The following is a 27,620-nucleotide window of genomic DNA, read 5'->3' on the forward strand; positions in this document are numbered from 1 at the left end:
TTAGAATCAAATGACTTCTAACAATTAAACCAGAAATGTCTGAAGACAATAAACCTATGAAAATGGAAGATTTTTCAGTAGAACTAAGCACAAGAAGTGGCAAGTAAAATGAAGCATCTGAACTAACCAATGCATAAAGAAAGATGAACCAAACAATGATGTCCCTACCCAATTTTGTACCCAGATCCTGCACAATCACAACAGCATTGTCAATTAGTACAATATGACAAAACCTGCTGCAGTAGCGGAACCAAAGAAGCATACCTTTTCAAAGAAGATTTAGCAAACACTGTATGCATGACTGGGACCAGCACTGCTTCAGCTGGATAAATGAATGTCCTTTGAAGAACAGGATAATGATGTCCCGGTCCTTGCTTCAGACCAACTTTTGCAAGAGCCACTGCAGGTGATTCAGCAAAATGAGCATGGAGAAATTCCTATTCAAATCGGAATTTGCTTGCAATGTTTCATTACCTCCTTTGCCAGTGCAGCCAAGAGTAATCTCAACATGGCAATTTTGCCCCCTCAGCTGGCAACTAGAAGCTTGAACAGCTTGGGAAGGCAAACCAAGAACAGTAAACCCATTCGAAGTCCTAGCTTTGCTGGAATTGTTTGAACATGTCATAAGAAATAAATAAAGGAAAAAAGAAATATTCTCAGGCTTACCTTGATTGTGATATCTTCTATTTGAAAAATACAAAAATATGGAGCACACCCAAAAAAAATATTACCTAAAATAAACTTGCTTCACAAGATCACTTGGACAGCATCCTGTAAGCTTACCTCTCATTCCATGAGGAGCAATAATAACTGTTAAAATTTCCAGTGAGAACCAATTGCAAGTCATGCAATAAAAATATAATTACAGGAGAAATATGGAACAAAGAGAAATTCAATTAACATCCCAAATTTTATATTATTTATAAGTAGAGTCCATAAAGTTTATAGCCTTCCATGAAGATTTCTTTGAATCTTACAGTTTAGATCCCCAAAAAAAAAATAAAAAAGACCAACAAGTAGTAAACAAGAAGATTGGCGAAAGTATAGTTGTATGATCCTACTCCTTAGAGAAATGCAATTTTTCTTCCAAGACTCAAGTTTCTTAGGGAACTTGTCAATAACAGCAACATATCAATCAAAAAATGTTAATACTAACATGTCCAAACAATGAGTGTGCCAGAAATGCAAAGGTTGAGATTGATGAGTGGAAAAACTAGAAAGGCCAGTGTGAGAAATGATGTATTCAAAGGAACCTAGTAGCTCCAATAGGTGATAAAATGAGAGAAAGTACACTAAGGTGATTTGATCATGTGCAGAGAAAATGATATACAGTGTAAGAAGTGATCATCATTATTATCATCTAAGCGTTGTCTCAACTACAGCACCCATAAGAAGCAGTGATCTATTACAAATTGAAGAGGCTACAAGAGATCGGGGCAGACCTAAAAGGGCATTGGAATATTGGCTATGGCACTAAAAAGAAGCTGTAAATTCCCCATTTCTTCAGCCCCCATAACCTATGTTACCTGCAAATTGTGAATGACAACAAACCATCTCTACCAATTCCCCACACCCTAATCAAGCTTAATCCATCAGCCCTAGTAATCAATTGTCTAAGAACATCTGCAATAAGAGTAAGATGGGAGGGAAAATGGAGGGGATGGAGTTCGTGCAGGCAGGTCAGTGGAGGAGATCCTTGAAGATAGAAGCAAAAAAACTCCTGTTTGAAGAGATGAGAATTAAGGGGAAGGTAAGCCTGAAGGTAAGGGAAGCGAAAAAGGGTACAATACTGCTGGAAGGATTAGAAGTGATCGAGTGGCTAAGAGAGTTCATAGCTGGAGCCTGTTCAAAAGGTAAGCAGATAAACTGGCAGGATTTTAGTACATTAGAAGGGAGAAGATATGTTGTTGAATGTAAGAGGAATAGAAAGGGGTTCTTCATAGCTTTGGCTGAATTCTTTGGTAAGGGACAAAGGCAACTGGTGTGTCTACCAGCAGGAAAACAGAACCAAGGTTGGGGGGAAGTTGACTGGTTGCTCAAAGAATTCTTAGCTCAAAGAGTAGCAAATGAGAAAAAAGCCTCCATAAGGGAGGAGAAGGTATATCTCAGCAACAGCAGGGTAGAACAAGGGCCAGTGGTCATGGCAAAAACAAAAGGCCATTGCAGAATGGTGGGAGGTCTAGAGAGAGAGGAGTGGGATAGTAAGCTTGTGATACATGCCAAGGTAAAGGTTAATGATTGGAGGAGGGTAGCTGACTTACTGGCAACCAGGTTGAAGCTGAAGAGTGTCTTCATAGTAACCCCCTTCGATAACTGTAAAGCCATCCTAGATCCATTAAAGAATGATTTGGAAATATCAGCTATCAATGTTCAGGCTGAGTTCGGATCATTCACAGTCTTCAAATGGAATCCAACATCTAACTCCAAGGATTTTTTTTGTCGAAGATGGTGTGGTGGTGCGTGTAATAGGCTTGCCATTCCATCTATGGAAACAAGAAATAGCAGAATCTATAGCTGTGTTGTGTGGAGGAATCTTGAAAGGTGCTTTCTGGGGAGATCTTTACTCAGTAGCAATCCTGCTGAGTGGTGTGAAGCCAGAAGACATTCCACGAAAAGTAGAGGTACGAACAGAGGGGAGCTTTGTCTCTATATGGTTAGCTTCCTCCATTGAAGCAGTGTTGTGGAAGGAGGCTCGAATGGTTGGAGGGGAGAAGGAGGAAGAAGAAGCACTACGTGGACTTGTGAGAGTGGTTAATTCAAATGGGAAGGGATGTTTCACTAAAAAGGGCCAACAAATTCTGGGAAGCCAAAAAGTTGTGGGGCAGTTGGAAGGTCAAACCTGGAGAAAGCAAGAAAAAATTATGACAAATGGCAGATCATTTGTGCAGGTGGTGTCAGGGGAAACAAACAAAAATTCACTAGTTTCGAAAGGGAGAGGGCTGAACAAGCAACCTCAGACAGGGAAGGTTGTTGGTTCGACCATTAAATCAGGGGGGTGTGACCTTTTAAGTGGTCACGTGGGACGAAATGAAGGGCCCAATCGATTGGATCCACTTGATGAAGGGCCGGAGAAGGCATCTCAAATAAAGGCTGTAAAGGTAGGCTCCCATAGGTTTCAGCCCAAGGCCCATTACAAGATAGATGGGCCGAGGGGTACTTTAAGTAAGCACGTGACTGGGAGGAGGGACGAGCTGATAGACGAAATTAAGCGTCTATCTTCTTCTACCCCGAACCCTTCCTCTCGTTCGAACAGTTCAGGCGCAAAAAAAATCTCCAGATTCGCAGTCGCGAGGCTCTCTATAGTGGGTCCCATCCAACCTAGCGAACCGTCTCTCACCAGATAGGCGCAACCCAAGATACCTCAAGCCTAGTGATGAGAACAGAACAGGGATTGAAGACTGGTCGAGTGAACAAAACAGCAATGACAATTCTGATAGAGACGAAACGCTAAGTCTGGGAAGTCTGTCTCTGAAAAGCAACAATGATTTTTTTGAAACAGAAAGTTTGCATACAGAGTTGTTGCTTCTAGAGGAAGAGACTAAAGAGGCAGGTGGCGAGAAAGCTAGAAATGGTGAAGAAAATGGTTCTAAAGCTATGAAAACTCTTCCTCCCTTCGTCGAGGGAACTGACCCTGAGTCTAATGAACTACAGGATGTTGGTGGAGAGGGACAAGAATCGGCTGTGAGGATGGATGCGGGTATTCCAGTGTCAAAAACACAAAGAAAGGTCTTCCAAGTGGGTAGGTCGTCAGGAAGTGATTCTTTCACCATGTCTACTTCACAACCTTGTCCAAAAAGGGGAAAGGCTTTAAAACCAATTGCCGCCTGTCAGCAAGTCATTTCCAGTGATTCTAGTCCTACCCCCGTTCTATCAGGTATGGGTGTCAATTCTGTTTTAGGTATTGACTTGTTTGCTCTGCCTGTAACAGATATCCCAGCTTCCCATCCTGGAGGTTCTGATGCAAGAAAGAGGGTGATAGTGGAAGGAGGAGAGAGGGTGTTGGAAGAAAGTAGTAAGGGGGAGGCGGACAGAATTTGGGAGTTGATTTGTACAATGATGGAGGAACAAAATAAAAAGGAAGGACTCGGAGAAAGATGTTGTAGCCAAAATAAGTGTGAGCAGGGTAAAATTCTTCCTCAGACATTGGCTGGAAAGGATGGAGAAAAGAAAGAGGATGATTGTTCTATTAGGATGGGGGGGGGGGGGGGGGGGGAAAGGAACAAATAAGAAAAAAAGATCTGAAGTGGAAAGGCTAATTTCAGACATTGAGGGGGATTTAGAATTCAGTGGTAGAGGGGATAGGAGGAAGGGCCTAAAATAAGGAGAATATGGCCTCTTATTGGGTTCTTTTGCTACTTTGTCTCGATGAAAATTATTAGCTGGAATGTAAGAGGGTTAGGGAGTGCAAGGAAGAGAATGGTGATCAAAGACCTACTCCAAAGGGAAAAACCTAATATTGTGTTGTTACAAGAATCCAAATTGATGGAATTAGATGGGAGATGGGTGAGGAGTTTTTAGAGGTCTAGAGGTTTAGGTTGGAGCGTGGCTCCTTCTTGGGGAGCCTTGGGGGGGATTGTAACACTGTGGAGGGAGGATGTGGTGGAAGTAGTGGAAGAATTGATAGGCAGATTCTCAGTTTCCATTAAGTGCGAGAATGTAGAGAATGGGTGTGTATGGGTTTTAACCAATGTTTATGGCCCTAATTCCTATAGAGAGAGGAATGAGATGTGAGAGGAACTATATGCAATCAAGGGGCTATGGGATGGTCCTTGGTGCCTGGGCGGGGATTTTAACGTCATTAGATTCTCTGATGAAACCAGTAATCCCCAACAAGTAATCTCAACAAGCATGAGGAAATTTAATGGTTTTATTGAAGATTGTGATCTGAAGGAAATACCTCTGCTGCAAGCCAATTACACTTGGTCCAACCTTCAGGAAACCCCTTTGTGCTCGAAGTTGGATAGATTCCTATTTAACCTTGCCTGGGAGAATAGTTTGGAAAACTTGGTTGCTAGGGCGTTACCCAAGGTCACCTCCGATCACTGTCCTATCCAAATAGGTACTGAGTCTTTTCCTATAGGACCCAAACCTTTTATATTTGAAAATATGTGGCTTATCCATCCAGATTTTGTGAAAAAAGTGGAGTGGTGGGGTGAGGAGGAGAGGGGGGTAAGATGGAAGGGGATCAAGTTCCATAAGAAATTAAAAAGGTTGAGAGCCAAAATAAAAGAGTGGAATAGAGATCAGTTTGGTAGAATTGAGGAGCAAAAATTGGGCCTAATCTCTCGAATAGAGAACTTGGATGTAAAGGAATCTCACAATGGGTTGACTGAGGAGGACAGAGTGTTAAGGAGACAATTAAAAAAGGATTTGGAAGAGGTGTTATTGAGGGAAGAAATCAGTTGGAGACAAAAATCTAGACACAAGTGGATTAAGGAAGGCGATGGGAACACTAGATTCTTCCATGATTTGGCAAATGGGAGACAAAGAAAGAATTTTGTGACCAAGCTAGAGATAGGAGAGGAGGTGTTTACCAACCAGGATGACATAGCCAGAAAATTTGTGGACCACTTCAAATCGATTTATAGAAAGCCTTTGAGAGAGAGGACAGTCATGGAAAGGGTGGATTGGCCAAGAATTGATGAAGGAGTGGCAAGGTGGCTGGAAAGGGATTTTGAGGAAGAAGAGATTAAGAAAGTTGTCTTTATAATGGATAGATCCAAGGCTCCGGGTCCAGATGGCTTTACAATGGGTTTTTATCAAGACTGTTGGGAGGTGTTGAAAGAGAATCTAGCTGAAGTCTTTAAGGAATTTGCAGACAATCACACTATAAGCCCTGGAATTAATGTCACCTTTTGGCCTTGATACCTAAGAAGAATGATGCCAACCACCCAAAAGATTATAGGCCTATTAGTCTGGTGACAAGCATCTATAAAATTCTGGCTAAAGTGCTCTCATTGAGAATCAAAACAGTCCTCCCTACCATCATTAGTGAAACCCAGGGGGCTTTCATTCAAGGGCAACAAATAACAGATCAGATCTTAATTGCGAATGAGTGTGTGGAGGAAATGAAAAGGTCTAGTAAGAGAGGATTCATTTGTAAATTGGATCTTGAAAAGGCCTATGATTTGGTGGACTGGAAGTTTCTATTAGAGGTTATGCAAAACTGTGGACTTGGGGACAAGTGGTGTAGTTGGATCTTTGGGTGTATCAGTACTTGTCACTACTCTATTCTAGTAAATGGTACGGTGAGAGACTTTTTTCCAACTTGCAGGGGTGTCAGGCAAGGGGATCCACTTTCACCCTTCCTTTTTACCTTAGTAGCTGATGTGATTAGTAGGATAATTACTAAGGCTGACAGCGAAGATGCCATTAGGGGTTGGAGAATAGGGAGACACCAAGTCCCCGTCACCCACCTTCAGTTTGCAGATGACCTAATGATTTTTTGTGGAGGTATTAGTGAAAAGGTAGCAAACCTAAAGGAGATAATAAAAGGATTTGAAAGTGTCTCTAATTTGAGAATAAATCTAGAAAAGAGCTGCATAGTGGGTATAAATTTGGAGGTAGGGGAGGTCGAGGCTATTGCAGAGTGTCTTGAGTGTTCCACCTCTGCTTGGCCTATGTCATATTTAGGGCTTCCTTTAAGGGCAAATCCTAGGGAGAGTAGATTTTGGACCCCAGTGATAGAAAAGTTTGAGAAGAGATTAGCCTCATGGAAGAGGAACTATATCTCTTTAGGAGGGAGAATTACCCTAATAAGAGCTACCTTGGCTAACTTACCTACCTATTATTTGTCTGTCTTTAGGATACCAGTTAGGGAAGCCAGGAAACTGGAGAAGTTGATGAGAGACTTCTTATGGGAGCCGGGACAAGAAAAAAAGGATCACTTGGTTAATTGGGAAATTGTGTGCAAAAGTAAAGAAGAGGGGGGCTTGGGAATTGGGAGGGTAATTAGAAAGAATCAAGCTCTGTTAGGGAAATGGTTGTGGAGATGGCCTTTGGAAAGAGAGAGATTGTGGCATGAGGTGGTGGGAAGCATTCATGGGAGGTCAGAGAACGGATGGGATGCTGGTGTATCGAGGCAAGCTAACCTAGCAGCACCGTGGAAGGCTATTCACAACACCCTTCCTCAATTCCTCAATTTTATCAGGTATGAAGTTTGTTCTGGCAACTTTGTTCTTTTTAGGGAGGATATTTGGGTAGGAGTCTCACCGTTAAAGGACTTGTTCCCTTTGCTTTTTTCTATTTTTTTGTACAAAAAAGAGGTGGTCTCAAAATTTGTTTCACCTTTGGGAACACCCTTAGATCCTACTTGGGATTTTGAGTTTCGTAGAGGACTTAGGGATGCTGAAATTGAGTCTCTTTCTATTTTGCTTGGTTGTCTTAATCAGGTTTGTTTGGATCCCTCCAAGCCAGATAAGAAAGTTTGGACTCCTAGACCCATTGGAACCTTCTCTTGTGCTTCTTTCTTCAAGTCCATCTCTCAACTTTCTTCTCACCAACCCTTTCCGTCTAAAGAAATTTGGTGCAGGCCAGTCCCCCCAAAAATTATGGCTTTTTGTTGGGAAGTATTCCATGGGAAAGTAAACACTTTAGACAACCTACAAAAGATAAGAACTTTTCTCTGTATTTCTCCTAATTGGTGTATCCTCTGTAGAGCTCATGGTGAGGATTGTTACCATCTACTAGTATCTTGTCCCTTTTCTGCGAACCTTTGGGCTTGGCTACTTTCGTTGTTTGGGGGTAGTTGGAGTCTACCAGCAGAAGTTCACATGCTCTTCAACCATTCTACCTTTTATTGGCCTACAAAAATAGGGAGATATATGTGGAGATGTGCTCGTGCTGCTTTGACTTGGACTCTTTGGGAAGAAAGGAATCTCAGAATTTTTCAATTCTCCTTTCAAGATTTGAAAGACTGTGTGCTAAACAGGGCAATACATTGGTTGAAGACCTTGGAAATCTTCCATCAATTCTCCTTTAATGACCTTTGGAGAAATTGGTCAGCAGTAGCAAGGTGCTCACCTTTAAAGGACAAATTAATTACAAGCTGGTCTCCTCCACCCGAAGGCTCAATAAAGTTGAACTTTGATGGAAGCAGCATGGGTAATCTAGGATTATCCGGAGTGGGGGATGCTTTGAGAAATGAGAAGGGAGAGATTTTGTTGCTCTACTCAAGTCCCTTGGGAATTGGGAACTCCATCAGGGCAGAACTCTTAGTTGTTGTACAAGGGGTGCAATTTGCAAACCAGCTGGGGGTACAACACCTAATAATCGAGGGGGATTCCAAAGTGGTGGTGGGTTGGTTAAAAAATTCTGCCGAGGCTATGTGGCGATACAAGAATGAAATGAAGAAATTTAGTTGGTTGACAAGGAATATGTTGGTCACTGTACAGTGGGTGGGGAGATCAGCAAATACTTTGTCAGATGTGTTAGCTAAGCAAGGGGTAAATAGGGAAGAATTAATTTGGGCTCAGTTGTGATTATTGTTTTTCTTTCCTAGTTTACTTGTAAGACTCAAGGAGGGGCTGCAACTCGTGCCTCTCGTTGGGATGATGTATGAACTCACTCTAAAGTTGCTTCTGAATCAATAAACTTATTATTATTCATCAAAAAAAAAACATCTGCAATAAGAGTAAATAAAAAAGGTGACAGCAGACCCCCTTGCCCAAGATCACTCTTAGTAGGGAAGAAATCCTGTAGTACACTGTTCAAAATTGAACAATAACAAGACTAAAGGCATCCTTTAATCCACTTTCTGCATTTCACCTTAAACCCACTGTAATCATACTTCTCCATATCCATTTTACATGCCAACCCCCCCCCCCTTTCTTCTTAGGTCTTGGTTGCACTTATCTGTTATCAAAGCCCTATCTGTGATTTTTCTTCCTTGGAGAATCAAGGAAAGAGCCTCTTTTTAAGCATAAGAGAAGGAACCCTTGATATTATTGAAAACCAGTTATTTTTTTATCAGCAAAAAAAATTATTGAAATAATTAATTATAAGAGAGATAACAGTACAGTTTGATGACCATAAAGTCATCCCAAGTAAGTTTGCTAGGTTACATCGAAGCCCAAAATAACCATTGCCTTTCCACTCCTTATTTAGCAAGAGAATCAGCTAACCCATTTGCACACCTTCTTACCCACTTGAAATCAGCACTTAGCGATCTTGCAAGCCTTTCAACTTCCCAGTAAGCATTCTTGAGAGTCCAAGGGATATGTTTATTACATCTCGCCCAAGAAAATAACTACTTTTGAAACCCCTTCCACCTTCATCTGTCTGAAACCCAGTTGCTTTGCCAACCGAAGACCATGAAGAAGAGTGAACAATTCAGCCTTCATAGAATTAGCTGCTCCAAGTGAACCTGAATAAATAGCTAATATCTTGCCCTTGGTAATTTCTGATTGCCCCACCCATTCCTGCCATACCTGGGTTGCCTAAGGAGCTTCCATCAAAACTCAACTTTAATTTGCTGCCTTGTGGGGGTTTCCACTCCAATCATATTCTTCCTCTTTCCCTAGAGGATTGTGCTACTCATGCCCTTAGGACATCATTAGTTGTGAAGTTCTTAAAGCACTCCAAGGTTTTAATCCGAAGTGCAACTTTTATTTTTACGGCCTCTATTACTTCCTCCGCAGTTCTACTCTTTCCATTGAATATTCTATTGTTTCTCTCTTCCCAAATCACCCAAACAATTGCTGCCTTTGTTGCTTTCCACATTAATCTCCCCCTTTTCTTTAGTTGCCTCAGGAAATTTGGGTTCAAATCGTCCACCACCTCTTGAGGAGGGACCCACGGGTAGCCAAAAAGAGAGCAGAAAGACTCCCAAACACGAGAAACAAAGGAATAAGAGATAAATAAATGGGATAAGGAATCTCGGCTATCCCTAAAAAGGAAACACATATGAGGAGAGAGGCAATTAGAGGGCCTTCTTCTCTGCAGCATATCACAAGTATTAACCTTTCCAAGGAAGATTTCCTAGCAGAACGCTTGAATATTTTATGGGATAGGTTTATTCCAAATTTCTTTCACCGGGAAGTCCACCCCTTTGGAACTAGGTAGGGCTAAAAGCTTGAAAAAAGAGGAACAAGTGAAAAGACCATCAGGAGAGCCGGTCCGAATTCTAGAGTCTTCTAAGGTTGGGTCCAGAAAAGTTGTCTCCAACAAAGCAAACAGGTTAATCAGTGCAGTGCATTCACCCTCCCAAAAGTTATCAAAGAAAAGGCCTTTAGAATCTTCTACAATGACATGTAACTAATCTCAAAAAAAAGATACAACACATAGGAACCTTTATATGGCAAGGAAGAAAATATGGCTCACCAGGTAGTCTTTCACCAGTATTATTGGAAGAGAGATGTCGTAGTACAGATTCCATGTCATCACATGAAAGTGGGCGAACATGCCTATAATACAAGTGATAGGCAATGCATATCAAATTGTTGTTTACTGGATGAACCATGTATCAACAAAACAATAGTGAAAAACTAAGGGAACATGATCAATTAAAAAATGATGTCAAATTCAACAAACTTTGCAGATATTATGACATGCACAAAGATTGCCTCTTCAGTGGCTGCAAACACAAACTCAACTGTCGGCTGCACCCTCCTACAAAAGCACTGACATTCACTTAGAAAGAAAGAGGGAAAATGTGTGATATGATAGTTGTTTAAAAACACAACTAGACAAAGCATTCTCCTACAAAATACAAGAAATTAGAATTCATATGAATTTGAAAGTAATGGTATATGAATCAAGTAACACCAGATCAATAGGGGAAAAACAAATCTGTACAAACATCTAAGGATTTTGAATTAGTAATATGCACAAAATTCAAAAACGACAATATAGTAATAAATTATTTACAGCTTAAGCAAGAAACTTCTGGCATGTAGCAATAAATGATCATATAGCACTAATGAACAGTAGTTGATGGCAGAAACTCAAGCTCTTTGTGATGGATTACTCTTGACCCAAGCCACAGCTTTCATGAAGGTTGAAGCAGTGGCTGACTCAAAAATTCTTTGTATCATCATGAATGATCAATGCTTCATTCATTGGGGCCTCTGATACATCCATAGAGAAATTATGAAATTACTCAGTTTGATGGATGTGTGTGTGCTCATACACCTTACATGAAGAGAATCGTGTAGCTGATGGCAGCTGTTGGCTATCTTTCTTACACATTGACTAGCTTGCTTTTGATGAGTTTTAGAAGATTGGGGTATCATTGTTTTACCTGTAATATTCACTATTTCATCTCCGATTTGTATTTAGCTATTCTCAAGGGGTTAAGGCTTCTGCATCCCCCATCCTAGGTGTTTCCTTTGATATATTTATAAAATTTACAGCAGCCACCCCTCCACAGGAGTAAATTTTGGGGTTAAAAATAAACAGCTATGGAACTCCAAAAGTAGTAATAAATGCTTCTTTGGCCAATGACAAATCCTCTTTGACAACATGGCTGTCATACTTTTACTGCTTTACAAACTTCAACATTTATAAAACTACCTGTGATACTACAAACAATATTATGGAGTACTTTTGGATTTAACAAAAAGTTGAAGTATCTGAGGGAGATACAGAACCCATTTTCAATCAGAAAGGCTAGATCTTCAACATAAAGACTAATAAGGCCGTCAGATGAGCATCAATATTTGCCAATTCTTTGACTGGTTCTCTAGCCAGAGGAGGATTTGGGAGATCTAAATTGTACTGGAGGTCATCTGTCATGTAGTAGTTTTGCGGTTATTCTGTTTGTCTACAATGTACTTTCATTCTGGCCATGATTTGGCCTGTTATTGTCTTCTATTGCAACTTTTGAGGAGAATTCTTGATTGTACATACATTTTTTAGTTCTAATAAAGCTATTTCCTAGCACCTAGTTGCTGCTACAAAAAACAAAAGCTCATATTCAACAAGACATGCTTAAGACACAAAACAATGAAACCATGAGAGGATCCAAGAAATCCTTGAAAGGCAAGAAAACATATTTAAAGATAAAAACAACTTAAAGCAAGGCTAAAATAGGCATGGTTTAAAAAACAAAAAGCAATGAGAAACGCAAAAACAGTTAACACAAGAGGCAGTCCACCAACAAAAATAGATTCCTCAAAGCACATCCCTAACCAAACTGTCCAATATCAATTAGCCCACCATTGAATCCATATGAACTGAATGTTCACTCTGGAAGAGACCATGGGCCAACAGTTAACATCCATCCAATAAAAATCCAGAGAACAAACTCCAATCTTACACACTCAAAACCCAAGGAATACAAACTGATGTGGAACATTGGAGAACTACAAGTTTATAGCACACAAAAAACGAGTAGCAAGCTTAAGAATTTTCACCATACAGCCATAATATTTATCTTTCTGTTATATTTCCATTCATGGATGGAACTTAAGGCCATAAGCCTTTTTCCCTTATGTGATGATCATATGACCACTTGAAGTTATGGAATAAAGTGTCTTTTCTTATGAGAAAAGGCTTGGATCAACTGCTTTTTTTATTGGCAGATTGGATCAACTACATATGCAGCAGAATCTAATCATACAACAGTCTATTCTTGTTGTCATTCTCTAAAATAACGAAAGGATTTCTGTTGGGTTCATTCAAGCACAAGAAATCCCGAAAGTACGATTTCAGCTTTGGATAGAGTTCTTTACTCTTCTTCTAAGTCATTTGCTTGATGATTTCTCTCTGCATGTGTGCGGCCTGCACTGGACCAGCAATTGCCAACAGTTGAGGGCTGGCTGTTGTACCAGTTAGGCCTTGGAGAAAGCAAAAATTTCTACTCTAATAAAGCCCCTAAAGCCAATTGGACCATAACAAAGTGCAGTAGCCTTACCACCATGGTTTCTAAAAACTTCCCCAACTAAGGAAAGCCTCAGGTTCCCAATTGAGAATCCATCAAAGTTGACCAGAACCATCCATTGGCTGAAAACTTCAGAACTGTTTATGGACTTTTCCTTTGATGATATTCGGAGGAGCTGGTTAGCGGTGGCTTCGATAGCTTCAAAGAAATCCAGATCACAGGCAAGGTGGACTACTCCTCCAGAAGGAGTAATTAAAATGAATTTTGATGGCAGCAGTCAAGGTAACCCAGGGCCTAGGGGTGGATTCGAGCCGAGCCAGGCCGAATAGTACGAGGCTCAGCTCAGCTCACCAAGGTAGTACAAGGCTCGAGCTCGATTTGAGAAAAAATATTTTATAAAAATGAAAATTTATATATATAAAATATTTTTTATTTGATATTTAAAAATTAAGAATTATAATATTTTTATTATATATATATTATTTTCCATAATTTTATTATTATTATTATATATTCGAGCTCGGCTCGTTTATTAATCGAGCCTGTAAATTGGGCTCAAGCTCAGCTAGAAGCTCGGTTGAAACCAATCCGAGCCGAGCTTGAGTAGCTCGTGAAGAGCTCGGCTCATGGCCATTCAGGAATTGGTGGAATTTTGAGGGATAATAACAGCAACATTGTATCCTTGTTCTCAGGCCCAGTAGGAGTGAGTGACTCAACAAGAGCTGAATTACTAGCAGCTATACAAGGTTTACAGATAGCAAGCCAACTTGGAGTGGAAAATCTGGTAGTTGAAGGAGATTCCAAGGTAATAGTTAGCTGGCAGCAGAATTCGGACACTGTCACTTGGGGCTACAGAGATCTTCTGAGGAAAGTAAAATGGATTACAAGAAGCATGACAGTCAATTTTCAATGGGTCAGCAGATCAGCTAATACTCTGTCAGACTCTTTGGCTAAGGAAGGGCTTTCTCAGGCATCTTTTTATTGGGCTAATTTGTAATATTATAGTGCTAGGGTCTGTACTCATTCCTTTGGGAAGGTAGCATCTTGTGCTTCCTCAAAGGCTGCTTGTACTCTCCTTTTTTATCTCTTTAATAAAACTGCCTAATCATTCATCAAAAAAAAAGGTTGAGCTTAACAATGCCACACTTAGGAAGAGCCTGATCCTGTATTGCAAGCTGTCTAAGGGATGGCATTCCCAAAATGATATACGGCCTCTTGATTTGGTATATTTCTTATTTCTCATTACAACTTCACAGTTATTGGTGAAAAAACATGAGCAAATTGCTTCGTGCAATGGTAAAACCTCAGGCTGACAAGCATGAGAGCATGGATTCAAGTCTGAGAGAAACCGCTTCATGCAAAAAAATGCCCACGGTAGGTCCATATCTAGTCGACCCTCACAAGACACCAGAGAGCCATGACCAACATTAGATAACTGCCCTTGTTAGTTATTAGTTAAATAAGTGAAATATTTAGAATTTTAGCAATCCAATAATAAATCCTATAAGAGTTATCCAAAATACAAGAAAACATGTGTGCATCTAGTCAAAAGAAAGTACTTTTCAGAGAAAAGCAACTAACACCATTGTCAATGAGAAGAAAAGCAAGGAAACAATACTAAACCTTCAAAAGGATACATCAGACTGTTAATCAACCCCACCTTACTTGTAGCCAGCACAAAAAAAATAATAAGACAGCAAAGAATATTATAAATATTAAGTAGTTTCCAGTAGGCATTTACTTCCTTCAGATAAAGAAGAATAATTTGCACATGTAAAGAGAGAACAAAACACCTAGTTGTGGACCACAGGTCCATAACAAATAAATTCTCCCCTATAGACTAATCCAACATCAGATGTTTATGACCACAAACCTGAAAAGTTTCTCAGCTCTCAAAAATGGAAGGCATCTGGAAAATACATCTCCAAATCTCACATAGGAAAGCCCCCTAATAGATCTGCCATTTCGAATAAAATATGTCATGTCCCAAGTAGAGAATTTATCATAAAAATCATACAAGTGAATGCCAACCTTTCTATGCAATTTCGTAGAGCCTGAGATAAAGCTGCAGCAACCTCTTCTGAATCCCCAGGGGCCAACCACAGTCCAGTTCCAACAACTTGTGTAATGAAAAAACATTCCAGGATTTAATCAATATCAAGACTATAATCTAAATCTCAAACTAGTAAAATAATAAATAGTAGTAGCAAACAATACATTAAAAACCAGAATAGTGCAAATAACTCAAACATAAAATACCTCTTAATCTGGAGACTGCAGCTTGAGCATGCTCAACAACAGATGAATGGCGCCCAGGAAGGAAAAGCCAGAGTTTGATTTTCTCATCTGTGTATTTCACATAGTAAAGCATAGTAGGATAGGAGAGAAGAGTTTAAACATAATATAAGTCCTAACAATTAGTTACAATATTTACCTGGATTGTGCATACCCTGAGATGGATCCCATGGACCAACAAAGGAATTGGTCCATGCACTGAGAAGCCCTTCCTGTTGCAATTGCAGATGTGATGAAAGTACGAGCAGTGTAGCAGCATCCTTCTGATCCGCTTTCACACTGAAAACCCATGCAAATCAAATTTCAGTAGTAAATTGCAAACAATAAAAGCATACCAAACAATATCTTGATTTTCTCCTCTCCACCTAATTGAAAGTTCATGAGAACAAAAGAATGAGACAATGCACTTAGGTCAGACCTTTTCTCAGGTAGAGGGCTCAGATCAGATTCATATGGGAGAAACTGGAACCAGGAAATTTGCTGAAGACCTCCCTGCATAATTGATCAATAACGAGTAAGAAATGATGCATATGAAATAACTAGATGAGAACTAAATTAACCATGAAAGATTCAAAGCAGTTACACAAGACAAATGGCCCTGATAGCAAGGGCAACCCCTTCTAGAAATTAGCCACATTAAGCCTATTAAATATAGGAAGGGTTAATTCCACCAAAAATAAAAATAAATAAATTAAAAATCTCTCTAGAAGCTAGACATTTTGTTATCGATTCTCGAGAGGCTAGACATTTACACCTTTATCTTTTGGTGGGTTCAACCCCTATAATCCTTAACCTAGCCTGATCCGGTCAGTGTGGATCCTAGCTGGGTAAAACCTTAGCCCAGGTAATCTTTGACTGTACCAGGTAAAAATTCTCATTGTTGCAACAATCTAAGGAACTAAGAGAGAGAAGAACTAGGTAGATAGATCCACGAAAACATATGATTAAGCATAATAAGATTAAGAAAAACAAAAATACTACATCTAAGTTACTAAAATCCTTAACAATGAAGATGCTATACAAACAGGGGATGAGTTAAGGTGAATACAATTTTGAAAACATTCGTCCACATTACTTGGTAATGCCAGAACTCCCGCTGCGATTTTATGATGCTATTAATCTTATGTTAGGCAGCAATGCTAAAGCCTCAGGTGCATCTCTCTAGACCTGAAAAGGCATAAGACCATTTTTATATGAATATGGACTGAAAAAATCATAACAGAAATAAAACACCACAAACTACACATACATAATTGACAAATGAAGATTCTGAATTATCAACTTGACTGCATAAATAGTTCTTTTCTTTTCTTTTCTTTCCATTTGTTTTTTGTTTTGTTTATCAGTAACTCTATATAAAAAGTTACAAGTAAACCCTTGGTCTACCAACCTTTGGCAAGACAAACTAGATCATTACAGACAGACTTTCTTGGCCCTCATGGGTAGTTTTCAGAATTCAGATGCATCTAGAATCCACCCACAATAAGCTAAGCTAGGATTATGTTTACAAGCTAGAAAAGGTAGCTTCCATCTTACACATGAAAGGATAGGCAACAAGACTTTTTTCTGTGTGGATGCATCTCAACATTTTTAAAATTCTTTTCTCTTATGAAAAGGTAATGGAAAATGTTCTATTGGTTATATCAAGAACCATGCAGAAAGTATAGCTCATGTACAATGAGAAACTATACATTCAGAAGGCATTTTCACAAAATCATCCAAGTATTTCTCCTATATATCTATACAAAAATTGTAAAAACGGGCAGCCTAATGCACGAGGTTCCTGCCAATGCAGGGTATGGAGGGGGCAGATGTATGCAGCCTTACCCCTGCACATACAGAGAGGCTGTTTCCAAGACTTGAACCCTGGTCACCCTGGTCGCAATGGAGCAACCTAACCATTGCGCTAAGGCCCACCCTCATATCTATAAAAAGGTTGTATAACAATCTACTTAGCACTCCTAGGAAAGTGGCTTTGGAGATTTCCTAGAGAAGACAAGGCATTGTGGCACTTGGTGCTTAGAAGCATTCATGGGCTGAAATCTAATGGGTGGAATTCTGGGATTGCCAGAAGTCCCAGTCTTAAATGCCCATGGAAGACAATTATGTCTATCCTACCTCATTTCTGCAACAGATTAGATTTGACCCGTTGAGGGCATAGTTGTCAAGGCAACGCCTAGGCGACACCTAGGCAACAAGGCGCCCTTTGAGGCTCGCCTCGCCTAATCGCCAAACAGTTTTGTACTATGTATTATAAAATACTTTTTTATTCTTTATTTTTTGACATTATAATTATAAAATAGGCACTATTAAACTAAAATATTCATTTTGTGTATTTATATACTAATTTCTTTTTATTATTTTATTATTTGTTAGGGTTTAATTAATGGAAACATTGCTAAACGATGTATTGAACCCTCAAAGACTTTAAAACCTGAACCAATAAGGAAGAACTTATAATTTTGTCTAATCAAAACATTTTCTACTACTACTACTATTCTTTTCTTCCTTTCTTTTCTTCTTTTCTTCTTTTCTTCTTTTCTTCTTTTCCTATAACAAAAATAAGGGTTCAGCCCCTATATTATTTGAATTTTCTTTTTCTTCTCATGAATATGTTGATTTTCTATACTTTAACATGAACTCTATACTTTTCTTATGAATAATTATTAAGGAAATATGGTTATGGTACCTAGGGAACTACCCTAGGATCTATGTTTTCTACATAAAAAAAATCCATCGCCTAGGCGACGCTTAGGCACCCGCCTAGGCGACGCTTAGGCACCCGCCTAGGCGACTAGGCGACAAGGCGCCCCCTGTCGCCTAACCTCACCTTGGCGCCTTGAAAACTATGGTTGAGGGGTTCAAGGGTAAAATCTTGGAAAGACCTGTGGTGGGGAGAACAACTCGTGTTTTGCTTTTGATAGATTGTGTAGTTTGGGAGAATGGAAACCTCTCCTGATTGTGCATACCCTGAGATCCAGGATCCTTGGAAGCCATTAATCTGTTTAACATTTTAAATAATGTTATTCGTTATACTTCTGGTGAGGATGAAAAGGATGTGGGCCCCCAATCCCAGTGGCAAATTCTCTATGTTCTCTTTCTTCAAATCCCTAGTCCAAGTTTCTCCTCAAATATCCTCTTTCATCCAGTGTCAAGAAAAAAGAAAGAAAGAAAAAAGATGAGATCCTCCTTCCTCTTCTTCCTTCTCCCCCTAACCACTCATTTTCCCCCTCTTAAAGAGGCTTATATTTTGAACTATGCCTTGTGTCACACCCATTTATCCACATCTCTAATATCAGGATCCAAGTGTATGAACCTCCTACTAAGCATCTATTTAAAAATTCCAAGCTCTCTTCCACCTTGCCTACTTACCTAACAGACACAACCTTCATCGAGACGTTGCAGTTGCCAACCCTAGGACTGTTAAACTCCTTCACAACATTTTTCCACCACAACCTTAGGAGTTTTCCTTGGTACACGGCCAAGATGAGGAAATAAACACTAGTGATCTTCTTCAAAAAAAAAGCCTGGGTAGGTCATATATTTCTCCTCATGCATGTGTGCTTTGTCTAAGAGAAGGGGAATCAGCAGATCACACACTCATTCATTGCAATTTTTCTCAAAAGATTTGGTGGCACTTCTTAAACCTGACTGGATACAGTTGGGTCTCTCCAAAGCATATTCAGGAGTTCCTCAATCAGTGGCATGGTTCATGTTTGAGCAGAAGAGGTAAAGTGTATTGGCAAACTGTGTTACATGCAGTATTGTGGGGAATTTGGGAGGAAAGAAACAGGCGCATATTTGACAACAAAATCAGATCTCTTGAAGAATTAATTTCAGATATCTCCTTTTATTGCAATTTTTTGACTGTTAATTCTGAGATGTTTCAAGGACTCTCTCTCTCAATGATCTTAACAGAAATATCCAAACGATCTTGTTTCTCCAAACCCACCCTCAACCAACCCAAAGACTACAGATATCACATATTGAAGAAGGGATGATTCTAAACTAGGATGGCAGTGCTGCAGGAAATCCAGGCAAAGCTGGGATAGGTGGTATTTTGAAGGATGAGCAGGGTAATATCTGTTGGGTTTTCAGTGGCCCAATAGGTAATACAGACTCAACAAAGGCTGAAGTGATGGCAGCGCTCACTGGAAATAGAATAATAAAAAGATTAGGCATTCAGAAATTATCCATTGTAGGAGATTCTGCTAATACTATCAAATGGCTGAAAGATAAGGAGGGGGTCCTTGGAGGTTGAGTCATTATCTGGCTGAGGCAAGAGACTCCTTGGAAAATTTAAATGCAAATCTGATGTGGATACCGAGGTAGTTGAATCATATTGCAGATGGATTAGCTAAAATTGGAGCAAGTTTAGAAAATTTATACAGCAACAGGCTTCCCCCCTTGTAACTTTGCTTTTCTGCTGTTTAAGTTCTCTTTCCTCTGTGTAGTACATCTGCTCATGTACTTCCTGTTTTTTATCTAATGAAATCTGGTTAACTTTTTCTCAAAAAGATGAGGAAATAATCTATCTGTCCTTTCACAAAGGCAAATTGGGAGAGGGGCAGCACCACTCTATGCAACACACCTCCACTTCTCTCAAAAAGAACTTTAAGAATTATCTTATAGGCCCCATTCATTTTTCTTTTGTCCATTTACCTAGGTAAATATACTTACCCGAGAAAGTGTTTCCCAGGAAACACTTACCCAAGTAAGTGTATTTATCTGTGTTCTTTTATTTCCTAAGTAAGTGAAATAATGACCATCGTATCCTTAAAAAGACAAAATTAGAAGGGGCAATATTGTCCCATCATGTGCTAGCAACTTCCCCCCAAATGGGAAAGTTACTTACCCACCCGGTTCCCATTGTTGGTCAATGGGAACCATTTTCACATTTACTAACTCCCCCTCCCCCCCCCCCATTTACCAAAAAACAAACATGCCCATAGAGACAGCCCACCAAGCATATGGGCATGATGAAATTTTTAAGCTCCCTAAGTCCAGCCCCTTAGGAACAAGGGAGGTAAAAACATGCTTTTAATCATTTCCACCTTGGTAAACCCTTCAATGACCCCAAATAAAACCTCTCTTATATTATCCCAGCAGGTTTGGCAAAAGGCCACTTTGAAGGCATCAATGCTTGGAAGTTGGAACTTCATACTTGGTCATAGTAGTAGCCATCCATTTTGTTCCTTCCCCTTCAGAAAGCCTTCTGATCTACTTGCCCATTTCAGCAGAAATCCTATCCCATTCAAACCCTTCAATAATTGAAAGTGGATTAATTAGAGATGCATGAAGGGTTCAAAATGACCGAGAATAATCTGATTAATACCCTCTGCAGCAAGATCATCCACCTAATTGATTTATCTCTACCTAGAAAAGTAAATGGTGGCTTTCTAAATGACATGTAACAGAAAAAGGTGAAGAACGATACAAAACAAGAGGAGGTAAGTCAGTTATTTTGTTTCTGCATTTCCTCTTCTTGGTTTTTTGGATATGATACTGAACAGAATGGAATGGCAAAACAGGATTCATCATTCATGTAGCCAACCCCATATAGTTAGGACAAGGCTTAGATGAAGATTTCCTCTTCCCAGATTTGTATGATTCTTTTCTATTTCACTCTTGTTTTAGTTTATTTCAAGAATGGTCAAATTCCTCTCCCTTCCTTTCCTCAAACCTAGACCTTTCTCTTTCCTAGATATACACCAATTAGCCAATCTTGCTATCTATCCAGGTTCTATCATCCACTAGATATGATAGATTAAAGAAGCTATCAGCATATTGCACAGTGTTGTAGTGAGATAATGATTAGTCATTTTTATCTTCCTTAATCAGTGTGATGCAAGGCACCAAATAGCCAAGCACAGAAAGATAAAATTTAAATTTAAGACATTTATGCAATCTCACATATAAGTTAACATAGACTACAGTCTGCAAAATGCAAAAACACCATTGAAGAATGATACATAACAATTAGCCCACGGCCTTCACTTTGCAAAGAAAGAGCGTAATAGCGACTGTTTGATAATGGCTCCCTTGTTTGTGGTGACCCCATAACAGCAAACCATTCATTGAAGTAAGGACACGTGAAACAAGCATTTAACGAGGGCATACTCGTTAAGGCGCTGAAGCGAATCTAGGAATCAGGAAGGCACCTAGTCGTCGCGATAAGTTAGAGAAATGGAAATTCTAGGTACTTACCTACTTGAAGTAGAAACTAGCAATCAAGACGAGTAGTAACAAAAAATTCAACATATTTAAGAGCAAATTAAACAAATACATGACAAGTTAATAAATTAACAAAAGCATATTAGAAATTAAAGACAAATGAAGAGAAAAAACTAGGATAGGGAAAGGGAGAACTTACTGTCGATCTGGACTAAGGCAAAATAATCATGAATTCACCCACTGTTGCGAGTGTGCTTGAGATAGGAGAAAAGGAAAGTAGAAAAGGGCACGAAGCCCTGTTTTGGTTGCAGAGAGAGAGACCAAGGAAAAGAATTACAATTAGAAACAAGCCTTTCTCCTGTTCGCGGCTTGAGAGCTGAGAGATGTAAATTTGATTTCTCCTCCGTAGTCTTCTACCAGAGGACCCCCACCATCTAAACCCTTGATCGACTGGATTCACTTTCGCTTTCGCTACGACACAGCGCAGGACTATAACCGAGAATCATAGCCTTAGATGCATTGCAGTGTCCCCACCAAGACGTCACTTCGGCTGATTCGAACTCGGATTAGCTGAACGTCCCACGCTGTTATGCAGGCTGTGGGGCCGATGAAATAATTACACGTTAGATTTACACGAATAGGTCATTCGCATGTGTAGTCTTATGATTTGAGTAACTCTATCTTTACAGTTTACACTAAAGAGTACCTTAAATTTTTGGTAAAATACAAAAGCCTCTCCTGAAGTTTTTTATAATCATAAAAACTTCTCTTATAATTTTATTATAGCGAAAATTTCTCTTTTATTTTTAAAAAATTTGACAAATACCTCTCTTCCGTCAATAATCAAGACGAAAAACGTTAAAGCGATAATCAATTTTTCTAAAATACTTATTATACCCTTTTACGAATTAATATGCTCTATTACTAAAATACCCCTATCTTAGCAATTTCATAATTCGAATACTGTTCATCTTCTTCCTCGTGACGCACAATGGCGGTGCACTCCCCCCTCCCGCCTTCCCTCTTCCTTAACTTTCCTCCCTCCCCCTCTCTCCACCAACACGAAATGACACTATTCATCGTTCCCCTATCCTTGACTGAAATACACAACGACGGCGATTGAATTCAATCTCCACCTCCGGCCATCCTTTCTCCTCTCATTTTCATTCTCTCTCTCTCTCTTAATTAATCTCTTCCCTTCCTCCTCATCCTCCATCGTCTTCTATCACTGCAAACACCCCCTCGGTTACCTTGATTACCAATTTCATCTATTTGAATAGCAATAGTGGCCGAGTTACTATGACCACCTCATACCACTACTGCAACTATGGTCCCCATTTTATCGATCATTTTCTCTCTCTCTCCCCCCTCTTTTTCTTCTTCCCTCAATTCCTTCCATTTGTAACCCGAAGCAATCCACCTCTTTGCTTCTACCAATCAATCCTCAGTTTTTCATCCGTCGACTAGGTCTGAATCTCTAGACTCCCTCTTACCTTTTTCTTCCATTATCTTTACATTTCTTTTTTTTTCATGTCCCCCTCTTTAGCATTTCTTTTTCTTTTATTTTATTCCCATACCTTTCCACCATGCTTCATCCTGTAATGAATGAGAAATTAGAGTACAGTTCCTGTTGCTGAATGAAATTCTTAGTATCATCATCGGACGGGTACCGGGAATCGGTAATCATCAACATCGGATGTGTTAATGGACCAGACAATTAAGCTGTAAGCATCGATAAACACCATTTTCCCATCCTTATGCAGCGAAACTTTGGATCCATGACCATTGACGGGTCTGTCTCGGTTGGCCATCCATACAACAGTCATGTCCATTAAGTTGGTATACCATATTGATAAGTTGTATGGTTTGTGCCCGACCACCGGGTAGAATCCACAGATGAACCATTTGTTAGGGGAGATAAGAACGTTTGAAGCAAAATCTTTGATTGTTAGAGAGGAACATCTGTTCAAATAACTCCTTGGGGTTGAAAATGCAAAAGAAGAGTAAAAGAAGAAGACATTGAACATAAGAAAAAAAAGGGATGACTGGACAACAAGGAATTGGGTGTCTCGAGTAGGAGAAAAGATAAATTGATCTTAGAATTCGTCTGAAATATTTTTGGAAAATTTGGGGTTCTGCCTTGATTTCTGGTCTCTGTGGACAAACATCGAGTTAACGCTTTTACCAAGGAGGACACTCAAATTTTCAACGATAATAACGTAAAAGCCATGAGTGAAAGAGAACATAAAGAATAGTCATCGGCTAATCGTCGCCAGAGGCACATCTCTTTTTCTCTTCAAGGTTCACTGAATTCATTTTCGTTGGAAGCGATCAGTGTTCGGCGGAACCTGTAGTTTGCTACGAAAGTTACTCAATCAAACTTCACCGAAATTGGCTATTACCGTCAATTTCTTAAAGCCACATGTGTATCTGGAGTCAGTTCCGGTAGTTCGTGACAGAAAACTCTTACAATTGCACATCTTCGCAAGTTCTGGAGGCACTTCCGACAATTCGTGACAGAAAACTCTTATAATTGTACATCTTCACAAGTTATGGAGGTAGTTCCAGCTAACAGAAAATGTTTAGAGTCAGTGAAGGCCAAGCTGGAGGATGGTGTCCTTACAATCTCCTTGTCCAAGCTGTCCCTGGACCAGATCAAGGGCCCCAGAGTGGTCGGAATCGAAGGTGGTGGGGAGCAAGAAAAGCTGAGTGAGGCCAGCACTACTCGTGCGAAAAGACAAGAAATATATAAACTAATTTAAAAAGGGTAAAATGGGTATTTAAAAACATTTGATGCATGGGTTTAACGTTTTTCCTTTGGATCAGTGACGGAAGGGAGATGTTTGTTGAATTTTTAAAAAATTCAAGGGAGGATTTTGTTAAAGTAAAAATATAGGGGATGTTTTTATGATTGTTAGAAATTTGAGGGTACGTTTTTGTATTTTACCCTTAAATTTTTAACAATTGATATATGATAAAAAATGAAATATTGAATTTACCCTTTACTCATCAAATTTTCAAAATAAAACCCAATTGATGAAAAACCCTAATTTCAATTTTTTAACAAATGCAAATATAACAAAAAGAATTTAAAAAAAAGAACAAACGAGAAAAATCAAATCAAGATTTCTACAGAATCGATACTAATGTACAGTATCGTAATACACCACATCTTTGATACCTAATCATCAGACATTGATCTCCACCGAAACTAGTTCGCCACTTTGTTACCTGATGTAGCGCAATCCGGCTGCTCCTTGCAGGAGATGATCTGGCTACCAGCAATGACGGGCTCAATGAACCTGCAAGAGATGAACCAGAGAACCCGGTGGTGTTTACCCGGCGGGGTCGCTCCGATGCTTAAGTTAGCACTTGGTTGTGAGCTGAAAATGATATTAGATTGTGAGAGAGCTAGAGAGCAGAGATTACGCGCCTCCTCACCCCCAGGGGGTTAAGCCTTTATATAATAGAGTCCTTGCAGGTTCGGTGGAGTAGTTCCGGAATTCTCGCTGCGACATGATCCGTTTCTGTGTTAATTGGGGATAACGCTACCAACCAGTAAGGTTGACCATTTCCGCCTGAATCAGGGAGTGGGGAGATAATATTAGTCGTTACAAGGTATGATCCCGTAAGACGCGGAGTACGGTGACGAGATCCTCGAGGTTGCCATGCGGTGGTCGGTCAGCATTGCCTGAGCTCATGCTCTTTAGATCTGACCTGATATGAATGCCGAAGTGCCTTGGGACCGAGGTGGTCCTGATGTGACCTTGCACCGAGGTAGACTTGTCCCGAGGTGGTCTGGTTATCCAAGCTCGATTCGTTGCGGACTTGGCATGTCAAGCTGAGCTGTTATCCTACTAGTTAGGTCGCGTCTGGGCTAGGCCGCAAGGTTGCGCCTGGGCCATGTTGCCAGTTCGCGCCTGGGCTAGGCCGCCAGTTCACGTCTAGGTTACGCCGCCAGTTCGGTGTCTGGGCCAGGCCGCCAGGTAGGACACCATCGTCTTGGCTAAAACAAGTTGTTGCCTAAGTGGTTCCGGGTATCACTTACTTGTTCTGAGATACCATATGTCACAACATCATTGGAGGGGCAAATCCGCCCTCATCACTACTACCTATTCATCATCAGTCAAAGCTCCATCTTCTCATTCATTATTTGTCTTCCTAAAACAAATTATACCATGTATTCCTTGCCTGCGCATGTTATCCATCTACAATTATTTGGCACTGACATGAACCGGTAATGGTAACCAAGTTATTGAAACCCAATCAGAGTCAGTCAGTCAATGACCAGGACCATGTCTCCGTAGTTCACTCTCACACTCACCAAACTGAGTGTCTAACCTAACACAAACAGATGTGATCTTATTATATTGACATGCATTTTAATATAACAGTGGCTCGTGCTTGCAAGTTGGCGAGAGAGGCTGGATCCCGAAAATGGAATAGTAACAGGTAGGGGTCTTTACGGGTTAGGTTGAGTTGGTTTGAGTTTTTTTTTTCAACTAAATTGACCTAATCGATTTATTCACTGACTAAACTAAAACCGATTGACCCTGAAGCAAAATCGACTCAAATATGAAGGGTCGGTTTGTTGGTTTAGTCGGTTTTTATATATATTTTAAACTAAAATATTTATATCTAAATATCTATTTATATTTAAGTTTATTTCTTTTTAGTTTTTATGCAAAACTGTTTTTTTTGTCAATATACATTTAAATTTATACAAAAATGAATTAAATATTGTACCATTGTATTATATTTGTATTGGTTTTATATTTTTAGTTTTTATCATAAATAACTAATTTTTTTAAAGTACAAACAAAATACAAATAAAATATATCAACATTTAACATATAGGGTAGGGACTAATTAATAATTACTTAAAAATATAGGATCGGTTTGGTTCGATTTTGCTTCGATTTTCATACATGAAAACCGAGACTGAACCGAGTTGTCAGTTTATTTTTTCATACAAACCAAAACTGACCAAGATTTTGAAAAAACGACAAACTTGGGTTGGGTCGTGTCGGTTTGATTGATTTGACATTTAATGTAAACACCCCTAGTAACAGGAACCCGTTGGATCCTCCTTCCCTCTCCATAACTACGACCAAGGCAAAATAAAATCTGGAGATGATTCTCATCCAATAAATATGTACTCAGAGCAATGGGTTTTATTGCCAACAAATCTTTACCCCGCACAACAATCATGAGAGCATTGTTATGGATTCTGCATCATTGTAATGCATCACTTTTCCCTGATAAATCTATACCTAGAGCTATGTGGAGAAATTGGGATAAAAATTATCTTTAGAGAAGATGCAAGAAAGGGTACTTTAGGAATTTTAAAAAATATATCAGTCACATGTGAACAGAGTGTGACAGAAAGTTAACAGTAAGGGGGTTTTAGACAATTGTAAAAAAAATTAAGGGTACTCTATGTAAATAGTAATGGCATAGTTAGTCAATTTCCTAAACCATAGAGGTATTTTAAGAAATTTGCCATTTTTATATTTGTTTTATTTTGTTTTGTTTTTCTTCCGCCCTAAACCCTCTCTTCTATTGCCTAGAACATGCCAGTGCTCTCTTGCTAAATTCCAACTAAGGGGATTTGCTTTTATGTATATGTTCATAAATGGAATTAATTATATTTTGATATAAACTGTTTTTAGTGGTTCATTAAAGAAAAAAAAATGAAATATAGCAGATTTTGAGGACATTCTTCCTTTAACTATGAAAAAAACCATCTTGCCTTGAATTTGGTAAGTTCATTTCTTAAAAAAAAAAAAAAAAAAAAAAACAATAGAAGGTTGTCACTCCATTTTCATGTTTAGGGGCAAATCTTGAAACTCTAAGATTTGCTTCTTGAAAACATTCTTAAATCGATTTCTGATAGCCAACAAACCGATAACCAAAAAGCAGAGCTTGGGCTATTAACAAAGTTGGAAGGTTGTGCATCTTACCCGGTTCGTGGTGTTGTCGCTGGGTGTATAAGGTGCTCAAATTTGCATTGATACCACAACAATGTCATTGTGGTAGAGTAAGACGAAGAGAACAAGGAGAGAGAGACGATGGTGGAAGTTGAAGGTTACTAGCGAGGACTATTGAAACTAATCGGTAGAGAGGGGGTAGAGGGTGGAGGTGGGAGAGAAAAAGGGGAGGGAGGAAGGAGAAGGTTAGGACATGAGCGACAGAAAGCAAGAAAATAAATGTAAAAAAATTGGAACACTCCTGTCAATTTTGATGACAAAGACTTGCACATGGGAGGAATAAACCTGAATGCATTGAACTGATTTGTTTTGTTATAATTGGCCCCATAGTATGCTAAACA

General features: G+C 39.4%; 1 protein-coding gene across 6 annotated transcripts in view; it reads right to left on the minus strand.

Annotated features, from left to right (window-relative positions):
• GCT (RNA polymerase II transcription mediator) overlaps positions 1-21,825 on the minus strand; it is a 57,340-nt gene extending 35,515 nt beyond the window's left edge. For 4 of the 6 annotated variants that reach the window (XR_016078322.1, XR_735226.3, XR_735227.3 and 1 more), the window contains exons 1-13: positions 21,489-21,825; positions 16,164-16,282; positions 15,534-15,607; positions 15,255-15,394; positions 15,080-15,166; positions 14,852-14,939; positions 14,694-14,777; positions 10,531-10,608; positions 10,321-10,403; positions 732-810; positions 475-602; positions 265-400; positions 128-187 (exon numbers count right to left, since the gene is read on the minus strand). Coding sequence is in view for 2 of the 6 variants with exons in the window: in XM_010259354.3 (XP_010257656.1) it covers positions 128-187; positions 265-400; positions 475-602; positions 732-810; positions 10,321-10,403; positions 10,531-10,608; positions 14,694-14,777; positions 14,852-14,939; positions 15,080-15,166; positions 15,255-15,394; positions 15,534-15,607; positions 16,164-16,187 (1,061 nt within the window). In the remaining 4 variants the exon portion in view is untranslated. The remainder of the gene's footprint in view (positions 1-127; positions 188-264; positions 401-474; positions 603-731; positions 811-10,320; positions 10,404-10,530; positions 10,609-14,693; positions 14,778-14,851; positions 14,940-15,079; positions 15,167-15,254; positions 15,395-15,533; positions 15,608-16,163; positions 16,283-21,488) is intronic. The other 2 variants (XR_016078323.1, XM_088891074.1) reach the window with 1 other exon arrangement.
• Positions 21,826-27,620: the final 5,795 nt, after the last annotated feature.

Source organism: Nelumbo nucifera, chromosome 7 (assembly GCF_055504915.1).
Source record: "Nelumbo nucifera cultivar China Antique chromosome 7, China Antique-T2T, whole genome shotgun sequence".
Classification (NCBI taxonomy): domain Eukaryota; kingdom Viridiplantae; phylum Streptophyta; class Magnoliopsida; order Proteales; family Nelumbonaceae; genus Nelumbo; species Nelumbo nucifera.